The following is a 26,798-nucleotide window of genomic DNA, read 5'->3' as shown; positions in this document are numbered from 1 at the left end:
TCCATTGTTGACGTAGTTCTAAGCACGCGCAAACAACCGAGAACAATGGATTTTGCCTGGTAAGTCTGCTGCCACCAAGCGTCCCAAAAGTCCCCATTGCCTGCTGGTAGTTAGACTGGGCCACTGTCTTTTATCCGCAAGGATAAAACAGGTCCCTGCCGCTAGATCCAGTGATTCCATTGGAAACAATGATATCATAAATGTGCAGTGATATACAACAAGAAATGCCCAAACAGTCACTGCTGTCAAGTCCGCAATAGAATTTGACTGCGTATGAAATGACTGATGTCAAAGGTGAATCTACACGCCTGTTTTGGATGCCGGTCTCTGGCGTTATTCACGAGCCTCGAAGTGTGACGTTAGATGTTCAGGCTAGCTGGTAGTCTGCTACCACCTAGTGTCCCAGATAAGTGCCAAATATATAACGGGGGTTGTCTAACTTAAACTTGAAAACAGGAAGCAGAGCTTGAATAAATGAATGTCTCATGATTAAGAAATTGCATACAGAAACTTGTTATCCTGCCCATATAATGTTGGATTAGTTGACAAATCACTATCTGCCCGTTTTAGACAGCAAGTGTGATGAACATATAGAAAGAACGTAGTTTAATAAAAAGTGTTGATGTTTCTACCGATGACCATTACATAAACGATTAATTGGTTATATTGCGTATAAAATAAAGAGTTCGGTTGTGTCACAGTGGGTCGTCATACTTTGTATAAGTCAAAACCTACGGAATTAAGAACGAAACATTTTTTTTTAAACAAAGTTGTGCTTGCTTTTGTAGCTTTAATTAAAACGCAAAAGCAGCGATAACATTTAACCGACACAGGTAGTTATTGTATTACATTTAAACGAGTAAATTTGTTTTTAATAAAACCAAAAAGAAGACCCCGCAGAAAGAAAAAAAAAATGTTTTTATCTCAGTTATTATGCATTACATAATAACCTTTACAAAACTTAGTTAAACAAAATAACTAATACAAAACAACACTTCAAATTAAAACCACCACAATTATTACAACGCTGCGTCCGATACCTTAGGACTAGGAGTGGATGGTGCGTTTTTCAAGTTGTATCCGGTATGTGTTTTGTTTTCATCAGCCCTTTTCACACTATAGTTATTCCCTTGGAAATAACCGGGAACTTTTGGTCGATATTTTCACACTACAAATAAATCTCAGATGTTAATTTTTCCCCGGAAAATAATTAACCTTGCACAGGGGTGGGGTTAAGGGGGTTAACCCCGGTGTAACTTTTTATTTCGGGGAAAACAGCTGGTGAGAACAAAAGCGGGTATAACTTACCCTATTCTTCGCATGGGCTAACATGTTTACCACATTTCCTTGGGTTTGGTTATAAGTGTCAAAAGTCCATGAAATAGTTCTCCCCTCAGTTACCAAGTTTGGATAATGAGAATGGTTGCTGGGGTGGTGGTTAGGGAAAACACTCCAGGGATTTTCCTGGAAGTGTATTTACCGGGAACTGGCTCTGTAGTTTGGAAAGGTCTATGGTTGAGGTGCGAGTATTCTGAACTTGTCTAGAGTCGCTTTAAATCAAGCTGCTGTTTGTTGTTTTCCCCTTTTTTTTCAGAAAAGCATTTTACCACAAATATTGCTACCGAAACCATTTTCGGCGGTCAAAGTCTCAATGAATAATTCCACTAAATTAATACCTTTTTACAACATTTTCAAACAAGAATAGCTCTTCGTGTCCATACAAGAACAGCTCTTCGTTTCCATACCAATTAATAACAACCCTATACACAATATAGGTAAACTTTTGACAATGCATGTCAATTATCGTAAAGAATTAAACAGTCAACACAATATAACATGTAAAGAAAACAAAGTGTATCTATCAGCCTCTCCCCATTATCGTTACCAGTAATGGTTTTATGCTAAAACTATGTTGAGTAATAACCAATAGCGTCTACTGCCTTTAATAGTAAAACAGAATTGAGAAACGGCCCCCTCTGAAGTAACAAAGTTTTCGACAAGGAAGTAATTTTCAAAGAATTTGATTTCGAGACCCCAGAATTAGATTTTGAGGTCCCGGAATCAAACATCTGGAATCACATAACTTCGTGCGACAAGTTCGTTTTTCTTTCCATTATTATCTCGCAACTTCGACAACCAATTGAGTTCAAACTTTCACAGGTTTCTTATTTTGTCCATGTTGAGAAGACTGGTCTTTAACAATACCAAAAGTGTTCAAAGTAATTTAACAAGATTATACCATCTAAAGAGAGTACATTTTTTACAAACAAAGACATACTGCCCAAAAAACGTTGTTAACGATTTTACAAAACTTAGTACCTATAAAATCATACTAATACAATTATTAACAGTAATACACAGCTCTTTTAAAGCGCTTATACAATACACCCTTAACAGTTTATATCAAGTAAATCATTATTTTATTCGTGCGCGTTCCAAACATGCATAGTTCGGTTCAGGTTACCCAAACGGTTGTTTTCCCCGTTTCAACAGTTAGAGCGAATCCTATAGCAACCGTTTCACACCTATGTTAGACAAAATATTCATAACAGTAATACACAGCTCTTTTAAAGCACATAATGCAATACACCCTCAACAGTAATATCAAGTAAATCATTATTATAACTCGAGTGCGTTCCAAAAATAGACAGCTCCGTACATCTCCCCCCTGAACTTTTCTTTTTTCAGTTAAAGCGAATCTGAAAGCATTCGTTTCACACCTTGTGTTAAAAAGCACAATGGGAAAAAAAAAGTGAATTATACTTCACTGTGATTTTAGCTAACTGGGGAGCGACACATCAATATGAAAGCCAGATGGATTTAGGGTATGCGGATGCAGCAGGATGCAACATGATTCCCATGTTATCTAAATTTACAAGAAAGATGTTGGCTTAAAGGAACGTTACAGAATTTGTAAGAAACAACATCGAGAAGTTCACAGATTTACGTCAAACTCACACGGTCTAATTATGATGATAGTAGAAAGCATCCTTTGAAATATATATGACTGAAATGTCATATTTAGTGAGAATCTAATTTCGCGTTTGGAGTTTATCGCTTAGTGAGTGTTTTATTCATTTTGTTTCTTCCATCGATGTCATACAGGTTTAATGTGTAATCGTTTTTTCACTATTTTCTCGTGACCCAACAGGCTGATCGATATCAAACTTCTACAGGTTTGTCAGTTTATGTATAATATGGTGATTACATAGATTGCTTACACTGCCAGCAACTGTTTTGTTAGCAAAACCAATTGTGTAATGTTCCTTTAATAATTGCAGTTACTCTAACGACTTCGAGTTAAGTTCCTATTTGTAAACAATGCTTTCACGCAATTTTCTAAAACATTTGCACAGGGCTGGGTGAGTTCTTGTGATTACTCAAAATAACTGTTAGCATAAAAACTTACTTGGTAACAAGCAATGGAAAGCTGTTGATTGTGAGAAATGGCTCCCGCTGAATTAATGTAGTTTTCAGGGAAAAGAGTGTGTAATTTTCCACTTAATAAGTTGATTTTGATTTTGAGACCTCATAATTCGATTTTGAGGTCCCGAAATCAAGCATTCGAAAACACACAACTTCGTGTGACAATAATGTTATTCATCCATTATAAAATCTCGCAAATTCGACGACTAATTGAGTTCAAGTTTTCACTAGTTTGTTATTTTGTGAGAAGACTGGTCTCTACAGTTACCATAAGTGTCCAGTGTTTTTAAATTGAATTGGGTATACATTTTAAATATTTTGAATAACATGAATTACGTGTCAAGAGTTGAGGGAGTTTGAAATAGTTATCATTCCGTTATAGCGATGATAGAAGGTTTTGCCTTCTCTGAGTTTGAAAGAAAGCATGTCCGTTGTACTTTTAGATTGCCAAAAAAGGGCAACTACAAAGTATGGCAAAAAAATAAACGCCCCTAAATACCATACAAAGTGTCTGAACAAAAATCTAATCCAAACTTGGTTTTTAATACAAAATACGACTTGCCCTATTAAATCATCAGCCTCGAACAAAACATCCATTTAGCTTTGATTTTTGTTTAAGATCTTGCATTAGCCTTCTTATGAAACAACTAACCAAATATAGCAATATATTACAGTGTTATTCACTACCCAATAAACTGGTCCGGCAGCCTAGCATCTAAATTTATATTAATTTTAGCTTCTAACTTCACTGTCAGGCCAAGAATAGTTAATTAGTTACTGGAACCACTGATGAAGCGTCTTGGCCTTCATTGGTCTGCTCGTCCTGTTCGTCAAAAAGTGAAAAGTGTTGGTCGTCCAGATAGCCATCTTGCTCTCTCTTGTAGCGTCTTCGGCACCATCTATACATCTGCACCGATGAATTTCTTATACAAGCAAAGCATCCATGTCTCGAAAGAGTCTTGATGCCAGTCCAGACGGAGCTTACTAAAATACAAGAACATACGAATGGTGCAATAGTAGAACAATTTAAAAACAACCTTTACATATATTTTTTGAGTTTGTTTATGTACACAGCGCCACCCCCCCCCCCCCAACAAGCCATTCCCTCTTTTGCCAATATACTCTCTGTAGAATCAAAGTTTCGGGGTGTGCGTGTGCGACTTTAGGAAGTTCTATTGGTCAAAATGGGGCTCATAAACGGACGTATTGTTTTTTTTTTTTTTTTTTTTTTTTTTTTTTACGACCGAGTGTGAAATCGGAGTGACAAGAGATCATGTTCATCAATTGGCGACTCGTGTAGCCAATTATAAGTGATCTTGTAATCTATATCATAGCGCCTTTTGATCACTTTCTTTTCATGTTATCGTCAAACTAACTTATGGGTACACACACACTCCTTACATCGTAAAATGTTGATGACGCCGTTTCAAAATGTGTGTGAGTTATTTATGGATTTTTTTGGATTGGCATTGTAACATGCGAGTGTAGTGTGGGATGGAGCAACATGCTAGTATTAAATAAAACCGATATATCTGGTTGTTACCGATATGAGGTTCGTGTGCGAACCAAACTCACATCTTGCAACATCTATTTAATGGCAAGATTTCTGTTATGTCACCGGTTTGTTTGTGTGTTTTGTATTTGGCATTCATGCAAGAAAACAACACATATGCTTCAGAAATAAATTAAAGCTGCAGTTGTGATAAACCCAATTGTTTACTTACTTGCAACGAAAACAATAATGCTGAGATTAAGAAGAACTAACGCAGTTGAAAGAGTTCCCTTTCTATCATCTACAATTGGCCCATCGTCATTTGGCATGAGGAGCAAGGACGCCGCCAGCATGTTTATGAAGATGATACCAAGCGAGCACATCTGAAGCCGCTGTTCAGCTGCATCCTTCATTGGTTTCAGGTAGGCGTGGATGAGCAGAAAGAAGACAGACAAGAAGACAGACATGAAGAGTGTGAAGTGGTCCTCGGGTCCGAACAGCAGTATGAAGAGCGTCTGCAGGATCTTACGGGTAAGTTCAATGATCTCCCAGTACCAGAACTCGGCTTTGTAGTTTTCACACAGAAAACTCTGCCAGCTAATTTTCGCATCTGGCTCTGAGGTGTCATGAAATACGTGCGCACCTGACTCTGTGACAAGGTTATTAAAGTCATCTGTCTTATCATGGGTGACAACAAGCAGTACTTGACCCGAATTTTGACTCGACACGGGTGTTTCTGTATCCTCTATCCCATCATTGGAGGTACCGGGCAACACTTGATCTGAACCCTGACTCGAAACGGATGCTTGATCTTCTCCATTGGTGGTCTTTCTTTTACTATACCACAGAAGAATGAACAATCCGAGCGGGAAACCCACAACGTACACCACAGCTGTTTGGGCGGCATAGTTGTAAACATTGTGTTCTGGGCTCTCACAGTCTATTGCGTAATCATACCTCAGCAAGGTGATGTTGAGTTCTTTATCCTCATCCATGTAAAACAGCTTACACCCAGTCGGCAACAGAGTAATAACAACGCTGCATACGCTTGGGTACGACAGAAAGAGCAAAATGACGACAATAAGGAAACATCTTCGTTTACTTTTACTGAGATCATTTTTGCAGTGCGCAGGCAACCCTTGCGCGTCTCTTATGTAATATTTTCTGAATACATAGTAACAAAAAGCAACCAGAACAACAAATATGATGAAGCTGAAACCGACCAAGAATTCAATGTAAATATTGTGGTAGGTGAAATCCGGAATAAAGCATCGAGGACTAATCAACCAGCCAACTAAGCTGACCTCCACTGTCTTAAAGACTGAGCCCAATGTCTGCAAATTCTTTGGCCAAGGAATGTCATCTAGAGCAGAGAATATTTCCCCCATGACCTGGCAAAAACCAACTACGATTTTCCCGCGTGCTAAGAAGACGCTCACGATATTTCGTTCATTCCGACGATGCCTTCTATATGCATCCCACACAAAGAAACAGACTATGAGGCAGACAACAAGCAAGATGCAGAAAACTTCTACAGCAAATAACGGCCACTCTGGACATTCCAAACAATGACCAAGCCAAGAGTAATACTTGTTTGCACATTCAGAACACAGCCAGCCCTTGTAACCTTCACTGCAAGTTGAGTCGATACCAAATCCACCATTTGGACACACGTCGTCGCGTGGACATTTGTGTACCTTTGGTAACTTCCCGCTAAATCTCTGCGTGCTTCTGTCATACGAGTCGTTCATAATGCCTATATTGCTGACAAAATTCATATAGGAATCGTGGTTTTCCTGCGAGATTTGGTCTTCTTGTGAGCTCCAGTTCCACGTCCACCAGTAGCCCGGACGAAGATGTTGATATTCCCCGGAGCAGTCGATCCCTTCGTGGGGACACTGATGACATTCGCCAAACCGATCAGTGCGGTAATAGTTGTCCACACACGGACAAGCCCGGAACCCTGCAGCGGTACTTTTATCTGTCCCTGTTGGACACACCTTGCAATCAGCAGCTCTCGTGCCAGGTGAAGCTTCAGGCGAGACGTAAGTTCCTTTATTGCATGTTTCACAGTTCAAATCGCCATTCGAATACTGACCAGTTTTGCTTTGGTAAAACCCACCTGTGGAGTAAACAGATGTGCCATTAGAACATTACTGATGCTGCTCTCCCACTTTGGCGAATATTCTTGCGAATATGTACACTTGAAACTCGTGGTGAATTTACCAAAATTTGCGATTGTTAAAGGGAAGGTACACTTTGGTAATTGTCAAAGACCAGTCGTCTCACTTGGTGTATCCCATCATAACCATAAAAAAACAATCCTGTGAAAATTTAGACTTAAATTGGTCATCGAAGTTGCAAAGAAAAGATGAAGGAAAAAAGCACCCTTGTTGGACGAATTTGTGTGCTTTCAGATAATAATAAAATACTTCTAGCTGGAAGTTTGTTATTATTTTAGTGAGAAATTACCTCTTTCTCAAAAACTAAATTACTTCAGAGGGAGTCATTTCCCACACTGTTTTATACTATCAACAGCTCTCCAGTGCTCGTTACCAAGTAAGTTTTTAAGTTATTATTTGTTTTGAGTAACTAGCAATCGTGTACCTTCCCTGTATTAAGTGAATATTTTCATACTTCACAGATCAAACCGTCATTCGAATACTGACCAGTTTTGCTCTGGTAAAACCCACCTGTGGAATATATAGATGTGGTAGTTACGACAACCTGTCTTAACGAATCCACTTTGAGGAAAATGTTGGTTTACATATGGCCGGGATTGTAGTCCTTCAGCCCGCGCACCTCGGTTGTACCGGAGATTAAATCATCCCCAAAAAACAATATGTGTATGGCTTTACATTTATGTAATCAGTAAGGTATGGTGTAAGAAAATCGGGTGATCAATCAACATTCAGGTTACATTGCCCGAACGTTACCATACGTTCATTTTAGGATTTCGTACGTCCCGCGAGTTGACGTTATGGCACAAACCTTCTAAAACGAAACTCAATTTTGTGCCATTGCTGAAATCATTTCTAAAAAAACAAAGCACCTCAGCAAGAAATATTTTAAGGGAGGCTTTCTTCTATCGTTACCTTCAAACCTTGAATTACTTTTCCATGAAATGCTCTTCTTTTTGATAAAACATTCAAACAATATCAATTCTCGATATCGAGATTTACGGTTTTGCGGAAACAAGGGTTAGTTTTACCGTTATTTTCTCCCGACTCCGATGACTGATTGAGCCTACATTTTCACAGGTTTGTTATTTTATATAAACTGTAAGTTGTTACACACGAAGTGTGGGCCTTTGTACAATAATGTTTACCTAAAGTTTCAAATGGATTTAAGGCTCAATAAGAATTCCATTATGAATCCGTCTCTGTTCACTCTTATTGATCATGATGAAACTTGAATTTCATTTATAGTTAAAAGACCTGAATTCCCCTATTTTTTTTTTTTTTTTTTTTTTTTTTTTTTTTTTATATATTTGTATTTGTTGTTATATAAGAAAACAACGGCAACATTTAAAAAAAAATATATATACTTATAAACAACACACAAACTAAAGGATGTTCCAATTGTGCGGCGATATGGTAATGATATGGTAAATTAAATGACATATCAAGGCCTCCTGGGCTGCCTAATATGTTTGAGGGAACAAACAAACATTTTTAGGGAAGAAACAAATATCTTTAGAAAACGAAATGATTTTGAGGAAACGTAGCATCGTTTCAAGGAAACGAAAACAAGAAACGAATTAATTTTTCGACGGAATGCAATAGTATTTCGAGGGGAAAAAGTGTCTGTTAACATTTTAAATAAATAGTATATCCCTTTCTGTATGGGAGCACCTTAAAAGTAGTACATTTCCTGCAAACTCACCTGGCGGACATGGGCTACAGCCTGACTGCGATCCGAAAGTTCCCTGATGACAGGGCCTGCATTTACGCTCGGTTTGTGAAGTTTCTTGGCACACAAAACCCGATGACGAAAAGCCACGGTTTCCTACATACAGCATGTCGAATGGACGTATAAAGTCGTCTCCGACTAATTCACTGCGAAAGTAACATGTGAATGTACATGTTATTGAACGACATTACAGATTTTAAAGAGGGGACGAACAGTTACTTCGATAGAAGAAATCAATGATGACATTTGCCTTTAAATATTATTTTTTTTTCTGTTTTTAGTTTTCTCATATTTTCCATTCGGGTACTTACATTGTAATGTCTGTCCGATTCGTTTGTGGTGCTTCTTGAAGACTGTTATCAACAGATCTAAAAAGAAAATTAGTTTAACTGAAAATAAACCAGAGGAACGAAATGATATTCTTAGGTTACGGACTGAAATCAAATTTCGAGTGTACAAGGTAATTTAATTACATCAATTTGGTTAACCTATGCATACTAAGTTATTCACATATGCAATGTTAAAATAATACAAATAATGTTTATATAGTTTTGGTGTACAGTTCAGTCTTTTTTAAAAATAATTGCAAGTAATCTTTGGTAATTATGATTAAAATCAATTTGAACAAACACACGCAGTGCAGTTATCGCTTAGGGCATGAAGGTGGGCTACCAGTATTACTTGATACTATTATGTGTTTTAAAGCATGGTCATATATTGATAATGGGAAAACATTAATAAAATACAAATCTGCTGTTTATAGTGTAAACTAATTTGAAAGGGTATTATGACGAACTGAAACTGTACGCCCCGTAAAATATCACGTAATTAGCGAAATATTATTAAAAAAAAACAAAGCGGTTAAAGGTCACCGTATACGTGTTTCCAGCCGTTGCAACTGTCAAATCTTCGTGACATTGTCGCATAATGTTGTAAGTAGAATGGTGCTTTGTTTATAGCAACGTGTTTACTACGACGCAGCATAAGGTTCCAGTCTATCCATGTATTATAAACAACCAGCATAAATATACGGATCAGGCAGATCCTTCGACGATGGAGGTAGGCCTTCGTGCTTCGACGTACAGCCAAAGATCGTCACGAAGAACAGAAAGAAACTAACCCAGAATATGATGGGACAATGACAAGTAAATAAAGCATTCCTGTCACCAATAAACTAGGCCTACTACCGCATAGCCATGATGCAGATCGGAATGCGCTCGTGGCGTAACGTACTCCCGACGTGCCAGGGCACAATTTCATAATGCCTTCATAGTGGCACAACAATTTGCTTAGCACAAAAAAAGGTATTACATAGCAGAAACTGATTACCAGTCAAATTGTAATTAAATTTGAAAACCGGGGCTGGTGCCCGACTAAACATTTAAAAAGTAAAGACATTTTGTAAGCAGTATTTTCTGCTAAACAGAGGAAATTGATCAATGGGCCCTGTTATTCACGGTAAAATATTTTTTTTATCTCGGGGGGGGGGGAATATTGAGAGATTCAAAAGCGTCCTTGTGAGAATGTACTTTGAAACGTAAGCGTAGCTGCAACTCTTGAAACGCAACCCTAGTTTGACTCTGATTGAAAGCGTACCTATTGATTATAGCGTAACTGGAACCTACACGTATATTGGATTGTATGAGCGTAGCTGCGTAGCCTGAAACGGAACCATATCTTCTTTGAATCGTAAGCGTAGCTGCAACTCTTGAAACGCAACCCTAGCTTGACTCTGATTGAAAGCGTACCTATTGATTATAGCGTAACTGGAACCTATACGTATATTGGATTGTATGAGCGTAGCTGCGTAGCCTGAAACGGAACCATATCTTTCAAAGCGTACCTTTTGTTATTATAGCGTAACTTGAAGGAATGTTAGCAAAACTTGGAATGCAAACGTAGCTGGGTAACTGTGTAGCTTAGAAAGTGAACTTATCTTTTAGAACGTACGCATATCTTGGAACGTAAGCGTAGCTGGGTATCTTGGAACGTAAACGTAGCTGTGTATGGAACATAAGCGTAACTTGACTCAGGATTGAAAGCGTACCTTTTTAATCGTGTCACAATTTGCGAAGGTTTTATTTAAAATGTGCATACAGTTGAACACATTTGATAACTCTTCATTAAGATAAAATATCTCAAGATAATCCTCCTTCATTGTAAGTTTTTTTCGTTGAAACATTTCCCACCAAACGGAGCGGTTTACTGACGCACTAATGAACACTCGCATTTTCTCGTGAATTCTCAAAGGGTTCGAGAGCACTTTTCTGATCACGATTTTGCAAAGAAACTTTGCGTGTCAGCTTCATTATCTCGAAGTTGAGCACTTAATGCTATCTATACGTTCAAAACGATATGGATACGTTATCACTAAGTTGGCTGTACGTTTCTCCGTTTGCAGACGTATATCAACGCATACCGACCTACAAGTTACGTTCCTATAATGTATGCCAGCGTATGTCAACGTATGTCTAACGTACCATGACTTTACGTGGAACTTATGCAGAACAAATGAAGCACACGTTCAGTACGCAGAGAAATTTTGAACTTGCGTAAAAAACATTCGCGGGCTCGATGTGTTCACAATTTTAACAGCGTATCCAAACGTGCTCTTATCGTAAACGACGTTTCCCGAACTTACCCAAAACTTATATTAGCGTACACCAACGTATTTTCGATATTTCGCATACGTTGGCTTACGTTCATGCGATACGCCATTGTGTGACAGGGCCTTCACTCATTCTCATTTATTCATGGTCGGTCGCGCTGAACGCATCACACTATCAACACAATACTCATACGATTGCATACGCCGCGATACGCTGTCATAACATTGTTATTTAGTTAGTGAAACGCTATCAATGCGTTAGTCATACGCTATGTATACGTTCAATTCGCTATGGATACGTTATGGAACCGTCCTTTCCAACACCGATCTCGACTTTTTTGATGCAGTTTGTTGGGAAGTTGTACGTTTTGGGCGATACGCCATGGTGTGACAGGGCCTTTAGACTTGAAAAAAAAATAAATAAAAAAAAATAATTTATATATAATTAAAACCAAATTAACTGTAGAAATGTACTAAGAACGGGGTAAACTTAAGAGTGTTGTGGCCAATTATACGGTTGACACCTCGCTAAACGTTGGTGAGTCGACTTTCTTTTAATAATACATTATACATTTTACTGTCATTCAACTTTTTTGTTAAATCCATTTCTAAAATAATCTATTAACATGTAAGAAGACGCGAGATATAACAATTAAACGTAAATTAAGAGATTTGATTTGATTTTACCCTGCTCTCATCATAATACTATTAAATATGTTTGTTTCAGCGATTTTCCTTTTATTTGTTCAAATCCGGACAGTTAGGTTGTCTTTTTCTTACCGTGTGTTAATGTACTTACACGTAACAGTCATGTCTCAAATCACGCCATACGGTGTCGGAAATATGTTCAATTGGATTTCCGTGGAGTAATCTAATCAGTCAATTAACACAAATACAAATGATAAGCCGTTACGAAGATCAATATCTTTCGAAATTGGAAGGCATAGGAAAATAGATCAAGACACAATGAACATAGAAACAAGCAACAATCATAGTGAAAAGTGATCACTCAACTGAAATATGTATGAGTCAACACAAATAATGTTGAACGGATTTGTAACAAAAACATTTTTTTTTTCTCTTTTATTACAAACATTTAACTCACATTTGCTTTATGGTGTCTCCTTTCGTAGCAAACGGTCTCATTCCAACTTCTGATAAATCACACTGAAACATAAGACTACAAAGGGGAGAGAAAAGCAACAAATAAATTGCTGTGTGCAGAATATTCACATAATTATGTCATTACCTTCTAATTATCGCCCTTCTAATTATCGTCCTACCGATCTGACATCTATTTTTTTGGGGGTCCTCATTGTCCATGAATTTTGTTTTCTCTGTGATCGTGAACAAAATGGTTGTATATCACGGTTGTCTCTCTGCCTGGACGGGTCCATGCATTTTAATATTTATTGTTTTCAGCTTACATCTTAATCCTGAGACTACCCGGCCACCGTTTCTTCGAGTGGATCCATGTAAAGAAAAAACAGGTCCCATAATAAAACCTAGTGGCACTCTAAATTGGAGAGTCTGCCGCCTGGACAAAAATTACCAAATTGACACCCTTTGTGTTCTTCCACGCATAAAATAGTTCGGACAGTCGTAGACTTCGCTCCAAATTCTGTAGCAGCCATGTTATCTTTTTGCAAGAATGTCATGGTTAATGGTGTAAATCCAACATTACTAAAATACTGCAAAACATTACTAAAAATTATTGCAAAATTCTAATTATTGAACTTTGAGTTTATTTACTTACAGAAATTCTAGGGTTGTCTCAAAAAACTGAAAGTCTGCCATCTGTATTATCGGATTTTGATAGATGTATCTGCAAGAAAACCCAGAGTTGTAATTGACTAATCTGGTTATTAAAATATATATGGCAAACCGTAACAACTAAGCATAATAATAAAAGTTTTTCGTCATGATGACTAGAACAAAAATATTGCAGAAAGTGAGACACCCCCCCCCCCTTTTTTTTTTTTCTGTGTATCCTGGAGTCATCTGAATTGTGAAAATAGTGTTTTTCTGTGGAATTCCTCACTGTCTCAGTTAAGATTTCTGGTGTATAAAGCTTACACACACTTAGGTGGTTGCATCATGTGCAGTCATCCACCTAGTCCATGGACATTGCTCGCCCATCTGGGGACAATGGAGGTAAGTATATTTTTCATTCTCTCTCTGCTTGCTAGACCATTGTACTGTACTGACTCATCTGTGGTCAGCTTTGTTCCACCAGCATCAATTGTGTCTGATGCTTGCATTCTGCAAAAGACACATCTAGGACTCATCCAGCGTCGTTAATATCTGAAATGCCATATTTCTTACTATGACAGCTCCCCAGTCACTTTTCATTTGGAAATTGTATTTTTTGGTGACATTGCTTAAAGTCCCGGCCCTGACGGTGTAAATAACTCAAACTCAGCAGAAGCTAGTCTAAACTCAGCAAATTCCTACTCACGAAACAAGCTTCTCAGTCTCCGTTATGACCCATCCACACGTGCTACAACTCTGCTGCCTTCCTGTATATTATCATTGCAGAGCTTTGGGTCTTTGCAAATCCCAGCACTGTTTACCAACCTACACATCATGGTAAAAAAGCTGATCGCCGTAGAACTGTTCATAAGCTCCTATACCCGAAGCTACACTCTCATCTGTTCCAGTACCAGTGACTCCAGCCAAATCTCAACTAAGCCTTTGTGTTCTGAACACACAGTCCATCTGTAACCAGTATGACGATTTTGCTGATTCTGTTCTGCAAAAAGATTTGGACCTTGTTGCTGTTTCAGAGAAACGTGGCTAAGACCAGACGACAACTTAACATGTCGTCAGTGTACCCCTGCTGGCTACTACTTTCATCTCATCCCAAGACCTCACAAGACTGGTGGAGGAGTTGCGATACTGTACAGATCTACTTTATCTGTCTCTGTGAAAAGTAATGACGTCCAGTACACAACTTTTGAATCTCTTCATGCAGAAGTTTCCAGAAACTCTAAATTTGTTCGCCTTGTCATTGTATACAGACCTGAAAGAGATTCAAACGGCCAACATGTGACTTTTTCAAGTTTTTTAAGGGAGTTTGAGAATTTGATTTTGGAATATCTGCTTCATCCGTCGGAAATCATCATCATCACCGGCGATTTTAATATTCATGTTGATGACATCCACAACACCAATGCAAACCAGTTTAACGACATAGGCACTCATTAAGCAAATCTAGAAGTTGATCGTGACTTCTTGGATTCCTATTTCAGCCAATATGAAAGTACAGTCAGCGACATCTTGGATAAATACGCCCCTTGGAAAACGAGATCAGTCAAGGCCCAAACTGAAGTCTCCTGGTTCAATGATGATAGTCGAACAGCTAAAAAGATCTGTCGTCAACTGGAGCGGAAGTGGCGGAAAATGGCGAATTGGCAATACAACGACGAGAATATCGCAACCAATGTAAAGTAGTTAGGAATTTGATCAACTAGGCAAATATCATCCATTATTCATCTCAAGTACAAGAATCCTAAGGAGATCAAAAGAAGCTCTTCAAAATAAGTAAGTTGTTGCTCAAACCTAAAACCCCTGTCCTTCAATCCACTTACAATGACCATGACTTAGCAAATGAGTTCCAGAAATTCTTCGTCACCAAGATTTCAGACATCCGCTCATCATGTTCATCAGTGCCTTACAACGTGCCGCAGACATTGCCACATCTTCAACCAGAGTGTAGACTCTGTGTTTGAGCCTGCCACTGTTGCTGAGATTCAAAGGGTTATTATAAAATCTCCTTCAAAATCCTGTGAGCTGGATCCTGTGTCAACATCCATGCTAAAGCAAAACATTGATACATTTGTACCCTACATCACTAAGCTTGTAAATGAATCTCTCAGTTCCGGTTGTTTCCCCGATAGCCTCTAAGTTTCCTACATCAGGCCGCTCATCAAGAAACCAAACCTGGACAAGGAGATGTTCACAAACTACACACCGGTTGCAAACTTAAATTATCTTGGAAAAGTCATAGAACGAGTAGTTGCATCACGTATTTCTGATCACATTTATACTTTCAACCTGTCCGACGTGTTCCATTCAGCATACAAGCCTTTCCATGGGACCGAGGCTGCACTAGTCCGTATGAACAACGATATTCTCTCTGCAATGGACAATGGTAACCTTACATTTCTAGTCCTGCTAGACTTGAGTGCTGCTTTTGACACTGTTGATCACAACATCCTTCTCTCTCGGCTCCAGAATCACCTTGGCATAGAGGACACAGCCCTAGCATGGTGCAAATCGTATATCCACAATAGAACTCAGCATGTATGCATTGGCACCGCGATATCAGACCCTGTTGTTTTGAAATACTCTGTGCCACAGGGGTCCGTACTCGGCCCGCAGTGGTTTACGCTGTACACTTTACCGATTCATGACATAATCCTGAAGTTTAATCTGAATTACCATGTGTACGCAGACGACATTCAGCTATACATCACGTTTAAATCTTCTCAAAAAAAGGCTAATGCATCTATTGCAAGAATTGAGAAATGCATCCAAGAGATTCGACGTTGGACACAACAAAACTTCCTGAAGTTAAATGATGATAAGACAGAGTTCTTTCTATTTGGGTCACGTCAACAGTTAACTAAGGTTCCAGTGCCATACATCTCCATCGGTGATGATCAGATAGCCCCCTCGCTGAAAGCTCGGAAGTTAGGGGTTAATTTTGATTCATCGATGACACTTCAACCACAAGTCAACAACATTGTTCGTTTCTCATCATATCACATCAGGAATATAGGTAAGATTCGCAAGTACTTGGACAAAAGTGCCACTGGAAAGGTCATTCACGCATTTGTTACTTCTCGTCTTGACAACGGCAATGCTCTTCTTTACAGTCTTCCTTACAACCAGATTTCTCAACTTCAACGGCTCCAAAATACTGCTGCCCGCATTGTGACACTGTCTAGAAAATCCTGTTCTATCACCCCATTCTGAAACAACTACACTGGCTCCATATCTCTCAACGAATCATCTTCAAGCTGATGCTCATTGTCCACACAGCTCTTAATGGCAAGGCTCCCCACTATGTTTCCGAATTGCATCAAGTTTACACTCCATCAAGGAATCTTCGATCAAGTTACATGATTCTCCTCATTGAACCCAAGTCTCGACACTCATGGGGTGACATGTCTTTTTCTTCAGCCGCGCCAAGCATCTGTAACTCTCTTCTACTTAACCTTCGATCTTGTCTTTGTACCGCAAAGTTCAAGTCTCTTCTCAAAACTTATCTTTTGTCACAGGTTTTCAAGGATTAATTTTGTTGTGTCTGTCGCATTATTATATTATTATTATTATATTATTATTATTATATTATTATTATTATTATTAATGTTTAAAACATTGCAAAATGTAATAGCTGTATAAACTAATGTGTTGGTTACTATTCATTGTCACATTGTAAATGTTTGCACAATATAACACCACATCAAACACATTAATTGTCAGTTACATTAAAGCTTTTTAGAAGGTCAAACCAGGTCCAGTATTTGTAATAAAGGTTATAAATAAAGTGAAAATTACGGAACGACGACCCTCCCTTTAAATAAGATAACCGTAACATTAACCACCCTTATTTGGACACACAGCAAATAAATGGAAAACAAAACTTACAGTGAAGCAAGAGAGTGAAGTCCTTTGAACATGGTTTCGTCTAGAGCAGTGATGTGGTTGCGTTGGAGGTAAAGGTGCACGAGCTGGTTTTGTGTTCGTAGAAGTTCTCCTGGAAATTTTGTCAGCTCATTCATTGATAGATCACTGTATGAAACAGAGCAGCACAGCACATTGTGGGGAAACACTTCAGAAATAACAATAATAAGAATATAGGAAACTTATAATGCGCTATGTCTGCCACAGGTTTGACATATTAATTGATCAATCAATAATCAATCATTTAATCAATTAGTCATTCGATCAATCAATAAGTGGCTTTTAATTTCATTGTCCACAGTGGTGTGGCCAACCAACAAATTACAGTGTTGGGATAGTGAGTGCAAACAACCTTGACGTGCTCAAGATATGCACCTTTTGAGAAAATCACACAGTTAGATTTAATTCTACTTTACATGTGTTCACAAAAAAATCATCATCATCATTCTCTGTGGACCATCAAGGGGGACGTAGAGCCGCCCAAACCAGACGATTGTTTGCAGACTGCCACAGCTGCTGTGCCGGTGAGTGGTGGTCGACTTCTAGCTGGCGCAACCAGGTGTTGCGTGGTCGCCCTCTTGGTCTCTTTCAGGCGAGGCCAGGACGTAGTCCCCCTCCAGCGTCGACGCTCAGATTGAGGGCGGCATGTGCTGGAGTGTCTTCTTCAACCCGACGGACGTGGCAGAAGAGGGAGTGGCGTCGCCGTGAGATGGACACACGGATGTCCTCGAGACCGGTGGTTTCCAAAATGTATTCGTTGGAGACGAAGTCTGACCAACGGACACCGAGTATCCGCCGTTGGCATCTGGTGTTAAATGCTTGAAGCCTACGGCCACCCTCTACCAAAAGTGTCCAGGTTTCTGACCCATAGAGTAGGATGGGGAGAACGCATGTAGTGTACACCGTCAGCTTGGTTTTGAGGTTGAAACGCTTGTTCCGCCACACGCGATCTAACTGGCAAAAGGTTGAAGAGGCGAGCCCGAGTCGTCGATGGATGTCGGGAGAAGAGTGACCTTCAGAGCAGATGTCGCAGCCGAGGTATCTGAACTTATCTGTGGTCCCGACTGCATGGCCCTCAACAGACGCTGGAACAGAAGGTGGTCCGAGGCCGGTGCAGTTTTGGATCTTGGTTTTGGCCCAGGATGTGTGTAGACCCGTTGTCCCAGCTTCTTCCTCGAACTTCTGGAGCTTGGTAGGCCACTCGTTGGGCTCTCTCGTGAACAGTACCCAGTCAATGGCACAGCAAAATAGGGCTGGGGCCAGGACGCAGTCTTGGCGAACACCAAAGGTGCTGAGGAAGGGGCATGAGATGTCGTTGCCAACACGCACGGTAGAGGTGCTGCCGTCATGTAAGTCCTGAATCAGGCGAAGAAGAAATGGCTTTCAGGGCTTTCCAAAGGGCTTCCCGATCTACAGAGTCAAATGCTGCCTTGATGTCGACGTAAGCAACGTGGAGAGGTCTTTCAAACTCGCGGTGCAGTTCAAACAGGAGTCGAAGTGCGAGCACTGCATCCATTGTTGAACGGCCCCTTGTGAAGCCAGACTGCTAGAGTCGGCGGTGACGTACGAGTAGAGGTTCTAGGCGAGACAGGAGTACGTGGCAGAAAACCTTTCCAGGGACTGATAGTAGAGTTATAGGTCTGTAGCTGTTGCATTGTTTTTTCTGACCTTGTCCTTTGTATAAAGAGATGATGACACCATTCCTCCAATCGGAAGGAACCCTTCCGGAGGACCATACTTTGAGGAACAGTTCGTGATGGGCTTTACTTTTCGGGGTCTCTGCACACTTGATCAGTTCGGGAGGAATGCCATCAGGACCTGCGGCACGTCCATCAGCCATTGTGGGAGCGTCAGCGGAGACGTCCGGAGCAGAGACTGCAGCTGATGCCTGTGCAGGTCTGGGCAGGGTGTAGCTGGAAGATGGTTGAGCATGGAGTTGTAATGCTCTCGCCAGCGAGTCACTGTTTCTTCAGCTGTCTTGCAAGGAGTGCCATCGGACTTTGTAACCGGTGGGGAGCTGCTTCCCTTTTGAGGGGGACAACGCAGAGACTTGATGGCCTTGAAGGTTGGCCGTAGATCGTTTCTTCGCAGCCATTCTTCAGCAGTGTCTGCAAGTTTCCCATATAACTTTAAAGACGCCCTTCAATCTGCGTGTTTCATGTGTGTCCCCACACAGAAGCGCTTTGCGCTTCTCGTCAAGAATATCCAGTGTGCCACTGGATAGCCACGGACGCATCTGGTGCCTGATGAGGCCTATCGTTTCAGAAGCAGCAGACAGAATCACAGAGTGTATGGTAGACCAGGAGGACTCCAGATCTTCTTCGAGGGCACTGAGGGCATCGAATTTATGTAATTAGTGGCGATGTTTGAGTTTTCAATGATGGATCTCACGTTAAGACGCTTAGTTGTTGGTTTTGGAGGTTTGAGGTAGGGCTTGAGCTTGACTGTGCCAACAGCTATTCGATGGTCCGTGTTTGCTGGGGCCTCTGCTCCCTTGAATACACGACAGGTGCAGAAGATCGAGCAGTTCCTAGTCAACATATGGTCCAACTCCTTCCTGGTGTGGCCATCATTGGATAACCAAGATAATCGGTGAATTTCTTTCCGTCTAAAGAAGGAGCCAACAATTGACAAGTTGGTTAGGGAACACATGTTGAGGAGGCGTGCCGAGTTGTCATTTGGTCTTCCAGAACCGAAGTTCCCAACAACGCGTTCATAACCTGCACGCTCTCTTCCGATGACGGCATTCAGATCACCAATGACTAGGACTTGGTCGTGAGGTGGAGTAGAGTGGATGATAGGTTCCAGTTGGTTGTAAAAGTTATCCTTGTCTACTGTAGAGGATAACTCGGTCGGTGCGTAGACCACAATAATTGTGATATAACCGTGTCTGAGACGTAATCGAGCATGAAGGATCCGCTTGGAGACTGGTGTCCATTGTACGAGAGATTGGTTTACCTTGTCGTTTAGAAGCAAGGCGACTCCCTCCGTCCGGCTTGTTCCCCCGAGTGGTACATAGTGTACTTATTGACACGGCATTCACCATTTCCAGGGATACGATCTTCTGTGAGACCAGCGATGCTTATCCGGTAGCGCATCAAAACAAAACTAAATACTAACTCTTAATGTAATTTATAGGCTTAGCATGTCATTGTGATAATTTATGGATATATCTAACACTTGGGGTAACATTTGGTAAAAAAAATCTAAAATGTCAAAACTTTCAGTTTATTTGGCCCTTTGACCTCAAAATTACCAAACATTAAGGTGTTATATGAATTACTCTTTTAATAAAAAAATTCCTGGGTATATTTACCTATGAAAACAAAGTTGTTGAAACAATAATGCACAATTGATATAGGGAGTGCAACAATTAAGGCATAGTCAAGTATGAAAGAAAATCGTGCTTTTACGAGTTTCTTTTTCAAATTTAAGAACAAGGTAATTAACTGTTAATTACGAAGGTTTGGCATATCAACATGGGTTAACAATATAGTTTATTTTTCAGTTTATATCAATTTTTAAATTATTAGGTGTTCGGCAAACAGCCGAACAACTATTGTTATTGTTCTGTTTTTTAGGTGTTCGGCCAACAGCCGAACAACTATTGTTATTGTTCCGTTTTTGTTTTTTTTGTGTTAGGTGTTCGGCCAACAGCCGAACAACTATTGTTATTGTTCTGTTTTTTTTAGGTGTTCGGCCAACAGCCGAACAACTATTGTTATTGTTCTGTTTTTTTGTTTTAGGTGTTCGGCCAACAGCCGAACAACTATTGTTATTGTTCTGGTTTTTTTTTTTCCCTCGCGTTCTTCTTTTCCTGCGAACCTTCTCCAGCAATTTTAAACGAAAGTAAAGCTTGTACAAACTTAAAACTTACTATGTACATAGGCAATAGTGAGTAGATGAAACCGCCACTTTTTTGGGAATGATGACGTCATTGATGACGTCATGGCAAGGTTTTTAAAGTTGAAAAACGACATTTGCTTTTCGCTGTATCTCAACGAATATGAATGCTATGATGTTCATATTTGGACATCAGATAGATAAAGACATGGACAACATTTGATAAGTTAACGCCAAAATCGTTTGACCTTAACTTCCGGTCGTTACCCTGGGTCAAAGTTCGCCTTCGCATTTTTTCATCAAAAAACAACTTTTGAGCTTTAAAACAAAAGTAAAGCTTGTACAAACTTAAAACTTACTTTGTACATAGGCACTATTGCGCAGATGAAACTGCCACTTTTTTGGATTGATGAAGTCATTGATGACGTCATGACAGGGTTTTTAATGTTAAAAAAATTACCATTTGCTTGTTGCTTTATCTCAACGAATATATAAGCTATGATGTTCATACTTGGGCATCGGATAGATAAAGACTTGGATAACATTTGAAGAGTTAACGCTAAAATCGTACGACCTTAACTTCCGGGTCGAAGTTCGGGTCAAAGTTCGCCTTCGTGTTTTTTTTTCATAAAAAAAACAACTTTTGAGCTTATCTACGGCATAACTCAAGATTGAGATCGATTTGAACCTTGAAACTCAATAGATAGTTGAACCTTAGCATTTGTAAGACAACACAGGCCTAATTACGTCATAATGACGTCATCAGGTATTGAGTAACAATAAAATGTGTAAAAATCATATGGCGCGAAAGTTTTTGGGGGAATTCCCAACAGCGCTATCTTTTTGCCCACCAAAGAGGGCGCTGTTGATTATCAAATCTGTGTACAGCATCAAGTGCAGGGGTGAGCTAGATTTTTAAAGGGCTTTCATAAGTTGCAAGCAAAAAACTGATGCCAATCTCACACAAACATATTGCATTTGTGAAGAAACAAGGCGTTCAAAAGTGTGATACAAGTTTAACTATAAAATAACGACACATTGTATAAAAAACATCTTTATGGTTCAATGTTTTTGAACTACGTCATCACGTAACGTCCAACCGAACACCGTGTTTTTGTAATTAACAAAAAACACTATGTCTAGTTGATTTTGGACTTTTTTGACCTGTGTTTTAACTCAAGCGCGGCATCCACCGTCTTCCCGATGGCATGATCATATGTCTAGTTTTGATGCCAGTCATTTACAAACTATGCCGTCCAAAGTGACTTCAAACTTTTGCTGTCCTATCTTTCGGAATACTGTTGCTTTGCCAAAAGTCTATCAGTAACTTTGTGACCGGTTTAAATCAATTGTTCAGTGCCCGGCAGCTGGATTTGAACTCGGTTTAAAATTCTACATTGACCAAAACATGTAATAAACAATAAATAAATTAAAATATAAGCATCTTAAACAACAAGGGTACCGCCACGCTTAACATGAATAATTACTGACTACTTACATCAAAGTATTAAGCGTAAAGTTGACCAATAAATCATTTGGTAGTGACTCATCATTCAGCTTGTTTGCAGCTAATAATCTGAAAAGCAAAAAGTGAAACATGAGGCAAGTTTGTAAATAATATCAGTCGTTCAGCGACGTTCATTGGTAACTTTATCAGGACTTTGAAATGAAATAATATTTGCCTATTTTCGGAATTTATCTTCCCAGTCGCATTTAGCTAAAGGTAAGTTGCCACTTGGGTAGCTGCCCCTATTATTATTCATGTAGTCTGAAATCTTGCCATTTTTTTAAATCTACCTTTAAAAGGAACATTACCACAGTTAAGATGTTACAAAGTGTGGACCCTGAACATAGTCTAGAACAAATAACCAGCAAGATGCGATCAATAATGTAGGTCAATGTTTTAATATAATGTGATTTCAAAGCCTTGGTAGTTATCTAAGCAACCAAAGTAGGGATCAGTGGATGCACCAGGGTCGAGTTGATGCGCCTGGAATGCATGACCATATATGTGATGTATACAGTACACAAACAGACAATAAGTATTTAAATTTAAATTTAGTTTGCGGTAACACCATGCGTGTATCTACTTGCCAGGTATAGAGTTTGTTCTTACAGAACCGTATTTCTTTATTCTACTACCGCGGAGTAGATTTATCGGATGTTCGGGAGACTTCTCATTTATAAAAAGAACTGTCCTGCTTTTTAACTACAACCCGGGCGGAAGGTATAGGAAATTGGCTGGGACTACCAGATTATATGATCGTAATTAACGGTACTACCACAGAGACAGTTCTTGAATTGGTCTCATCGTTTCGACTATAGCTTGCTGTAGTCATCGTCAGGAGACTGTTGTTATTTAACACAGCCTAGTATCGGTCTATCAGAGTGGTGTGATGTGATGAAAGACCCTAGAGAAGTTCGAGTTTTTGTTATTATGAGAATTAGACGCATTAGTCAGAATTATGAAATTACGTTTTGATGTCCTAGAATTGTCATTTTATGCAGACGATGTGTTTGTTGTTACACTCATCATGCTAGATTATCAGACGGCTCGTTCAGGAAATAGGACCTCAAGCAAAAGTTTGCACCCACCATGCCACTCTGAACTTTTACCAATTTTCGACACTGCTCCCCAAAATGTATCTTAAAAGTTAGCATTAGGGAAATGAATTAACTGCCGAATTGTCACCGAATGGTCTGGAAAACCCTCGTGGCACAGCAGAGAACCAACGCACAACTCAACTCACATAATGGCACTAGCCGAGTATCGAACCGGGGTCACCTTGGTGAGAGGCGAGCGCTTTACGCACAAGCAAACCATGCCCCCACAGATAGATTCATGTACAATAACAAAACATGTTATTTGTTTACTTACAAATACATGCCTTCCTTTAAACCTTTGAAAGTTGATGGAGATACCTTTCGAATTTGATTGTTAGCAAGATCACTGTAAACACATAAAAACATGGCAACTTGTTATGATTTGTATTGCTAGAACAAAATGGCAAAAAGGGGAAACAGAAGGTAAAAGAACATAATCGAAGCTATAAAGTGTAAAAAATATATATTTTATTTTAAGAACTTACTCTACTAATTATGTGTTTGATTAGAACTCAGTAGTATCCACTTGTGATAAAGCCCATAACCTCACGGTAAAACTTTACGACGCAGCTAAAACTGTTACTGAAATTGTAAAATTGTGTTTAAATCACGCCGCACACAAGCAACATGAAAACCAATGTAACAAACTATCGATTTCCGCATAATAAACAAGCCACGGTCTGTTGTATTTGTTTTTCGTTGTATACGCAACAAGTAAAAACGTTATACCTTCCAGTTTATTGCTATTGTTTTGTTTAATTACAAAGCCCAAAATAAACAAGTTCAGTAATGGGGGGTTCATCACCATCGTACCTGCTGCAAAGGCTCATTATCAGAGGATATTAGGGTCATCCTGTAAACTTCTTAAAAAATCATCAGTCACTCTCATTAAACTGTATTCATAAATACCCCAGACAGTTTATCTACTCCTATTGGTGGAGAGCGCGTCACGTGGGGATGTTTTAAACGCGCGTTTTATAAACACATCCAACGCGCATCAAACAGATTATTCAACCTTCGAATTTCCAATTGCTAAAGTGTCTATAATTGTATTTGTTTAACTTTTTTTAACAAAATGGCATTTATGAATGGGAATAAAAGTGTAGTGACTCGTTCGTGAACGTCCGTTTAAAACATTTGCCGGTTTTAAACGGCCGTTTAAGAACTCGTCGCTACACTTTTCTTCCCTCAGTACAGGGCTCTTGCGTTATGATCAGTCATTACCCAACCCCCCCCCCCCCCATTCCTCCCTCTCATCAGACATTGGACAAACCAGACTATCTGGTTGTTTTGACATGGAGACACACTCGCACAGGTGTGTAAATTTGTTTATTGGTGACGGTGACTTGGGATTTTATAAATAAGAAACCAATGTTTTCCGCTTGGAAAGTAAGAACGAACAGTTAAAATTGTCCCCTGGATACTCTGACGCACTTGGAACGGAGTTTGCACGTAGCCTGGAACTTTTGTCAGTCGAAGACGGGGATAAAGACAACAATTTTTTAAAATTCATGTTTTGGTTATGTAGGCCCAACCAAGTCTTAAAAATCACACATTGGAGGAAATGGATTTTAGTTACACATCCACCCTTACTTTGCTTTTTAATCGCAAAGGTAAAACCATTGTCAACCACCTACGTTCCTCCGCGGTTCCGCCGGTCAGCTCATAAGCTGGACCTTACAATGGCCGACCGGTCGCTCCGCGGAGCCCCCGGAATATTCATGTTCATTGACATGTAAATGAGCCGTCGTGGCCGTGGACATGCCCGGTTGCTACGGGTTCTTTTGTTACAAAAATCCGCGGACTCCCACAGAATGCACGCGGAATGGAAGGGCTTGGAGGTTTTGACAAGGCGCCTTAAGTCATGGTTATTCAGTCACCTTTTAGGGAACCAACCTTAGCCTCGATAAAGATGTTAAGATAAACTCCATACGGAATAGTACGATTTCGAAGACTGATTACTTTAAACTATCGTAGAGGTGTCGTCTTAAGATCAGTTAAGACAGAACTTGCTTGTTAGAGTGGTAAATAAATTTAATGTGGCTTTTCGATGTACCCTTTTAGTACTTATTCTAAAAGCATGTTCCATTTTAGGCTCATCGAAAATATGCCTTTTTGAAAAAGAAAGAACGAAACGTATATAAAGTTTTAGTAACTATAACTAGAAGAACTACCAGTACACAAAGCAAAAAAATAAAATAAAATAAAACAAAATACGGTTTTAACAACAACATAACACTGTTTTTAAACTTCTTTCAGAGGAGCAAATTGCAATACTCACATCCTTTGTACATGTCGTTCTGAGTCTGTCTGATCTGAAAACAATCCGTCTGGAAGTTCCTGTAAGTTGTTGTTGGGGAGCCTTCTACAATTGAACGATAAATACGTACAAAATAAAATAGATTATTGCCATATTTTATTGTTATGGTTTTCGCGCTAACATCTAACGTACGTCGCGGGTTATCGGGAAATTACAGCCTATGCACACGCACAAATTGATAAGCTCGTAATGTCTATTCCACCTGGCAGTTTCTTCCAGACCCGTTTCCTGTCCGGTCTCGAGCTGCTGGTATAAAGTTATGGAAGCGAAATGGCCTGAGCCATCTCCCTGGCCATACTTCCCGGTGGGTATAATGGACAATTTAAAAGGATTAATTACTCTTGGGAATCCCAGCTTAAGGTGTGTCTATTTTTTTGGTTCCAGGAAGGGAGCCCTGGATGTGGACAGAACAACAATGGACCTAAAGGGAACGTCTTGAAGCCGGGCCAGTACACCTGGTTGCTCACCATGTGCCCAATTTCATAGAGCTGCGCAACGGTCGATTGTGTGCTAAACGGGCGCACCTAGCAATTGTTTTCATTTCTCAGACTTGCTTAAGCAATGTTGTTTGCTTAAAGCGGTAAGCAAGCAAAAAGGGTCATTAAAGCTCCCTTCCTTTTTTTTTTTTTTTTTTTTTTTTTTTTTTTTCTTTTTTTTAGCTAAACACCCTGTTTTAGCACAGCGCATTGTGCAATATAATTGCAATACGTTGTTGCAATAGTGTGGCGGCGCAGCTGTGTGTATTTTGCAAGTGTGTGCGGTAGGTGAATCGAAGTAAACGAGTGTCTAAAATGTTTCAGAATTTGTTTACAATGTATCTCCTTCTTGTTTACTCTTAAGTTAGTGTGTAAACCTTTCAAGGGGCACTTTTAACCATTACAAACAATACATATCACACAGAG

At 39.5% G+C, this 26,798-nt stretch overlaps 1 protein-coding gene across 1 annotated transcript; it reads right to left on the bottom strand.

Annotated features, from left to right (window-relative positions):
* Positions 1–3,681: 3,681 nt before the first annotated feature.
* On the bottom strand, positions 3,682–26,518 carry LOC117299626. The gene is made up of 11 exons (XM_033783175.1): positions 25,858–26,518; positions 23,851–23,922; positions 22,471–22,548; positions 17,094–17,237; positions 13,195–13,263; positions 12,544–12,618; positions 12,238–12,309; positions 9,142–9,198; positions 8,804–8,976; positions 5,151–7,040; positions 3,682–4,410 (listed from the first exon to the last, which is right to left on the bottom strand). Exons 2-11 carry the CDS (start codon positions 23,856–23,858, stop codon positions 4,193–4,195), a joined length of 2,784 nt encoding a protein of 927 aa, XP_033639066.1. The 5' UTR covers positions 23,859–23,922; positions 25,858–26,518; the 3' UTR covers positions 3,682–4,192.
* Between the last annotated feature and the right edge of the window lie 280 nt (positions 26,519–26,798).

This window comes from Asterias rubens, chromosome 14, assembly GCF_902459465.1.
Source record: "Asterias rubens chromosome 14, eAstRub1.3, whole genome shotgun sequence".
NCBI classification, from domain to species: domain Eukaryota; kingdom Metazoa; phylum Echinodermata; class Asteroidea; order Forcipulatida; family Asteriidae; genus Asterias; species Asterias rubens.
The sequence above is the reverse complement of the archived record's forward strand: the minus strand, read 5'-3'. Positions and strand labels throughout refer to the sequence as shown.

Coding starts and splice junctions, on each gene's coding strand:
- LOC117299626 (XM_033783175.1), bottom strand. Junction 12,619..13,194: donor GAGACAACCCTAGAATTTCT/GTAAGTAAATAA, acceptor TCCCCTTTGTAG/TCTTATGTTTCAGTGTGATT. Junction 7,041..8,803: donor CTGTAGCCCATGTCCGCCAG/GTGAGTTTGCAG, acceptor TTTACTCCACAG/GTGGGTTTTACCAAAGCAAA.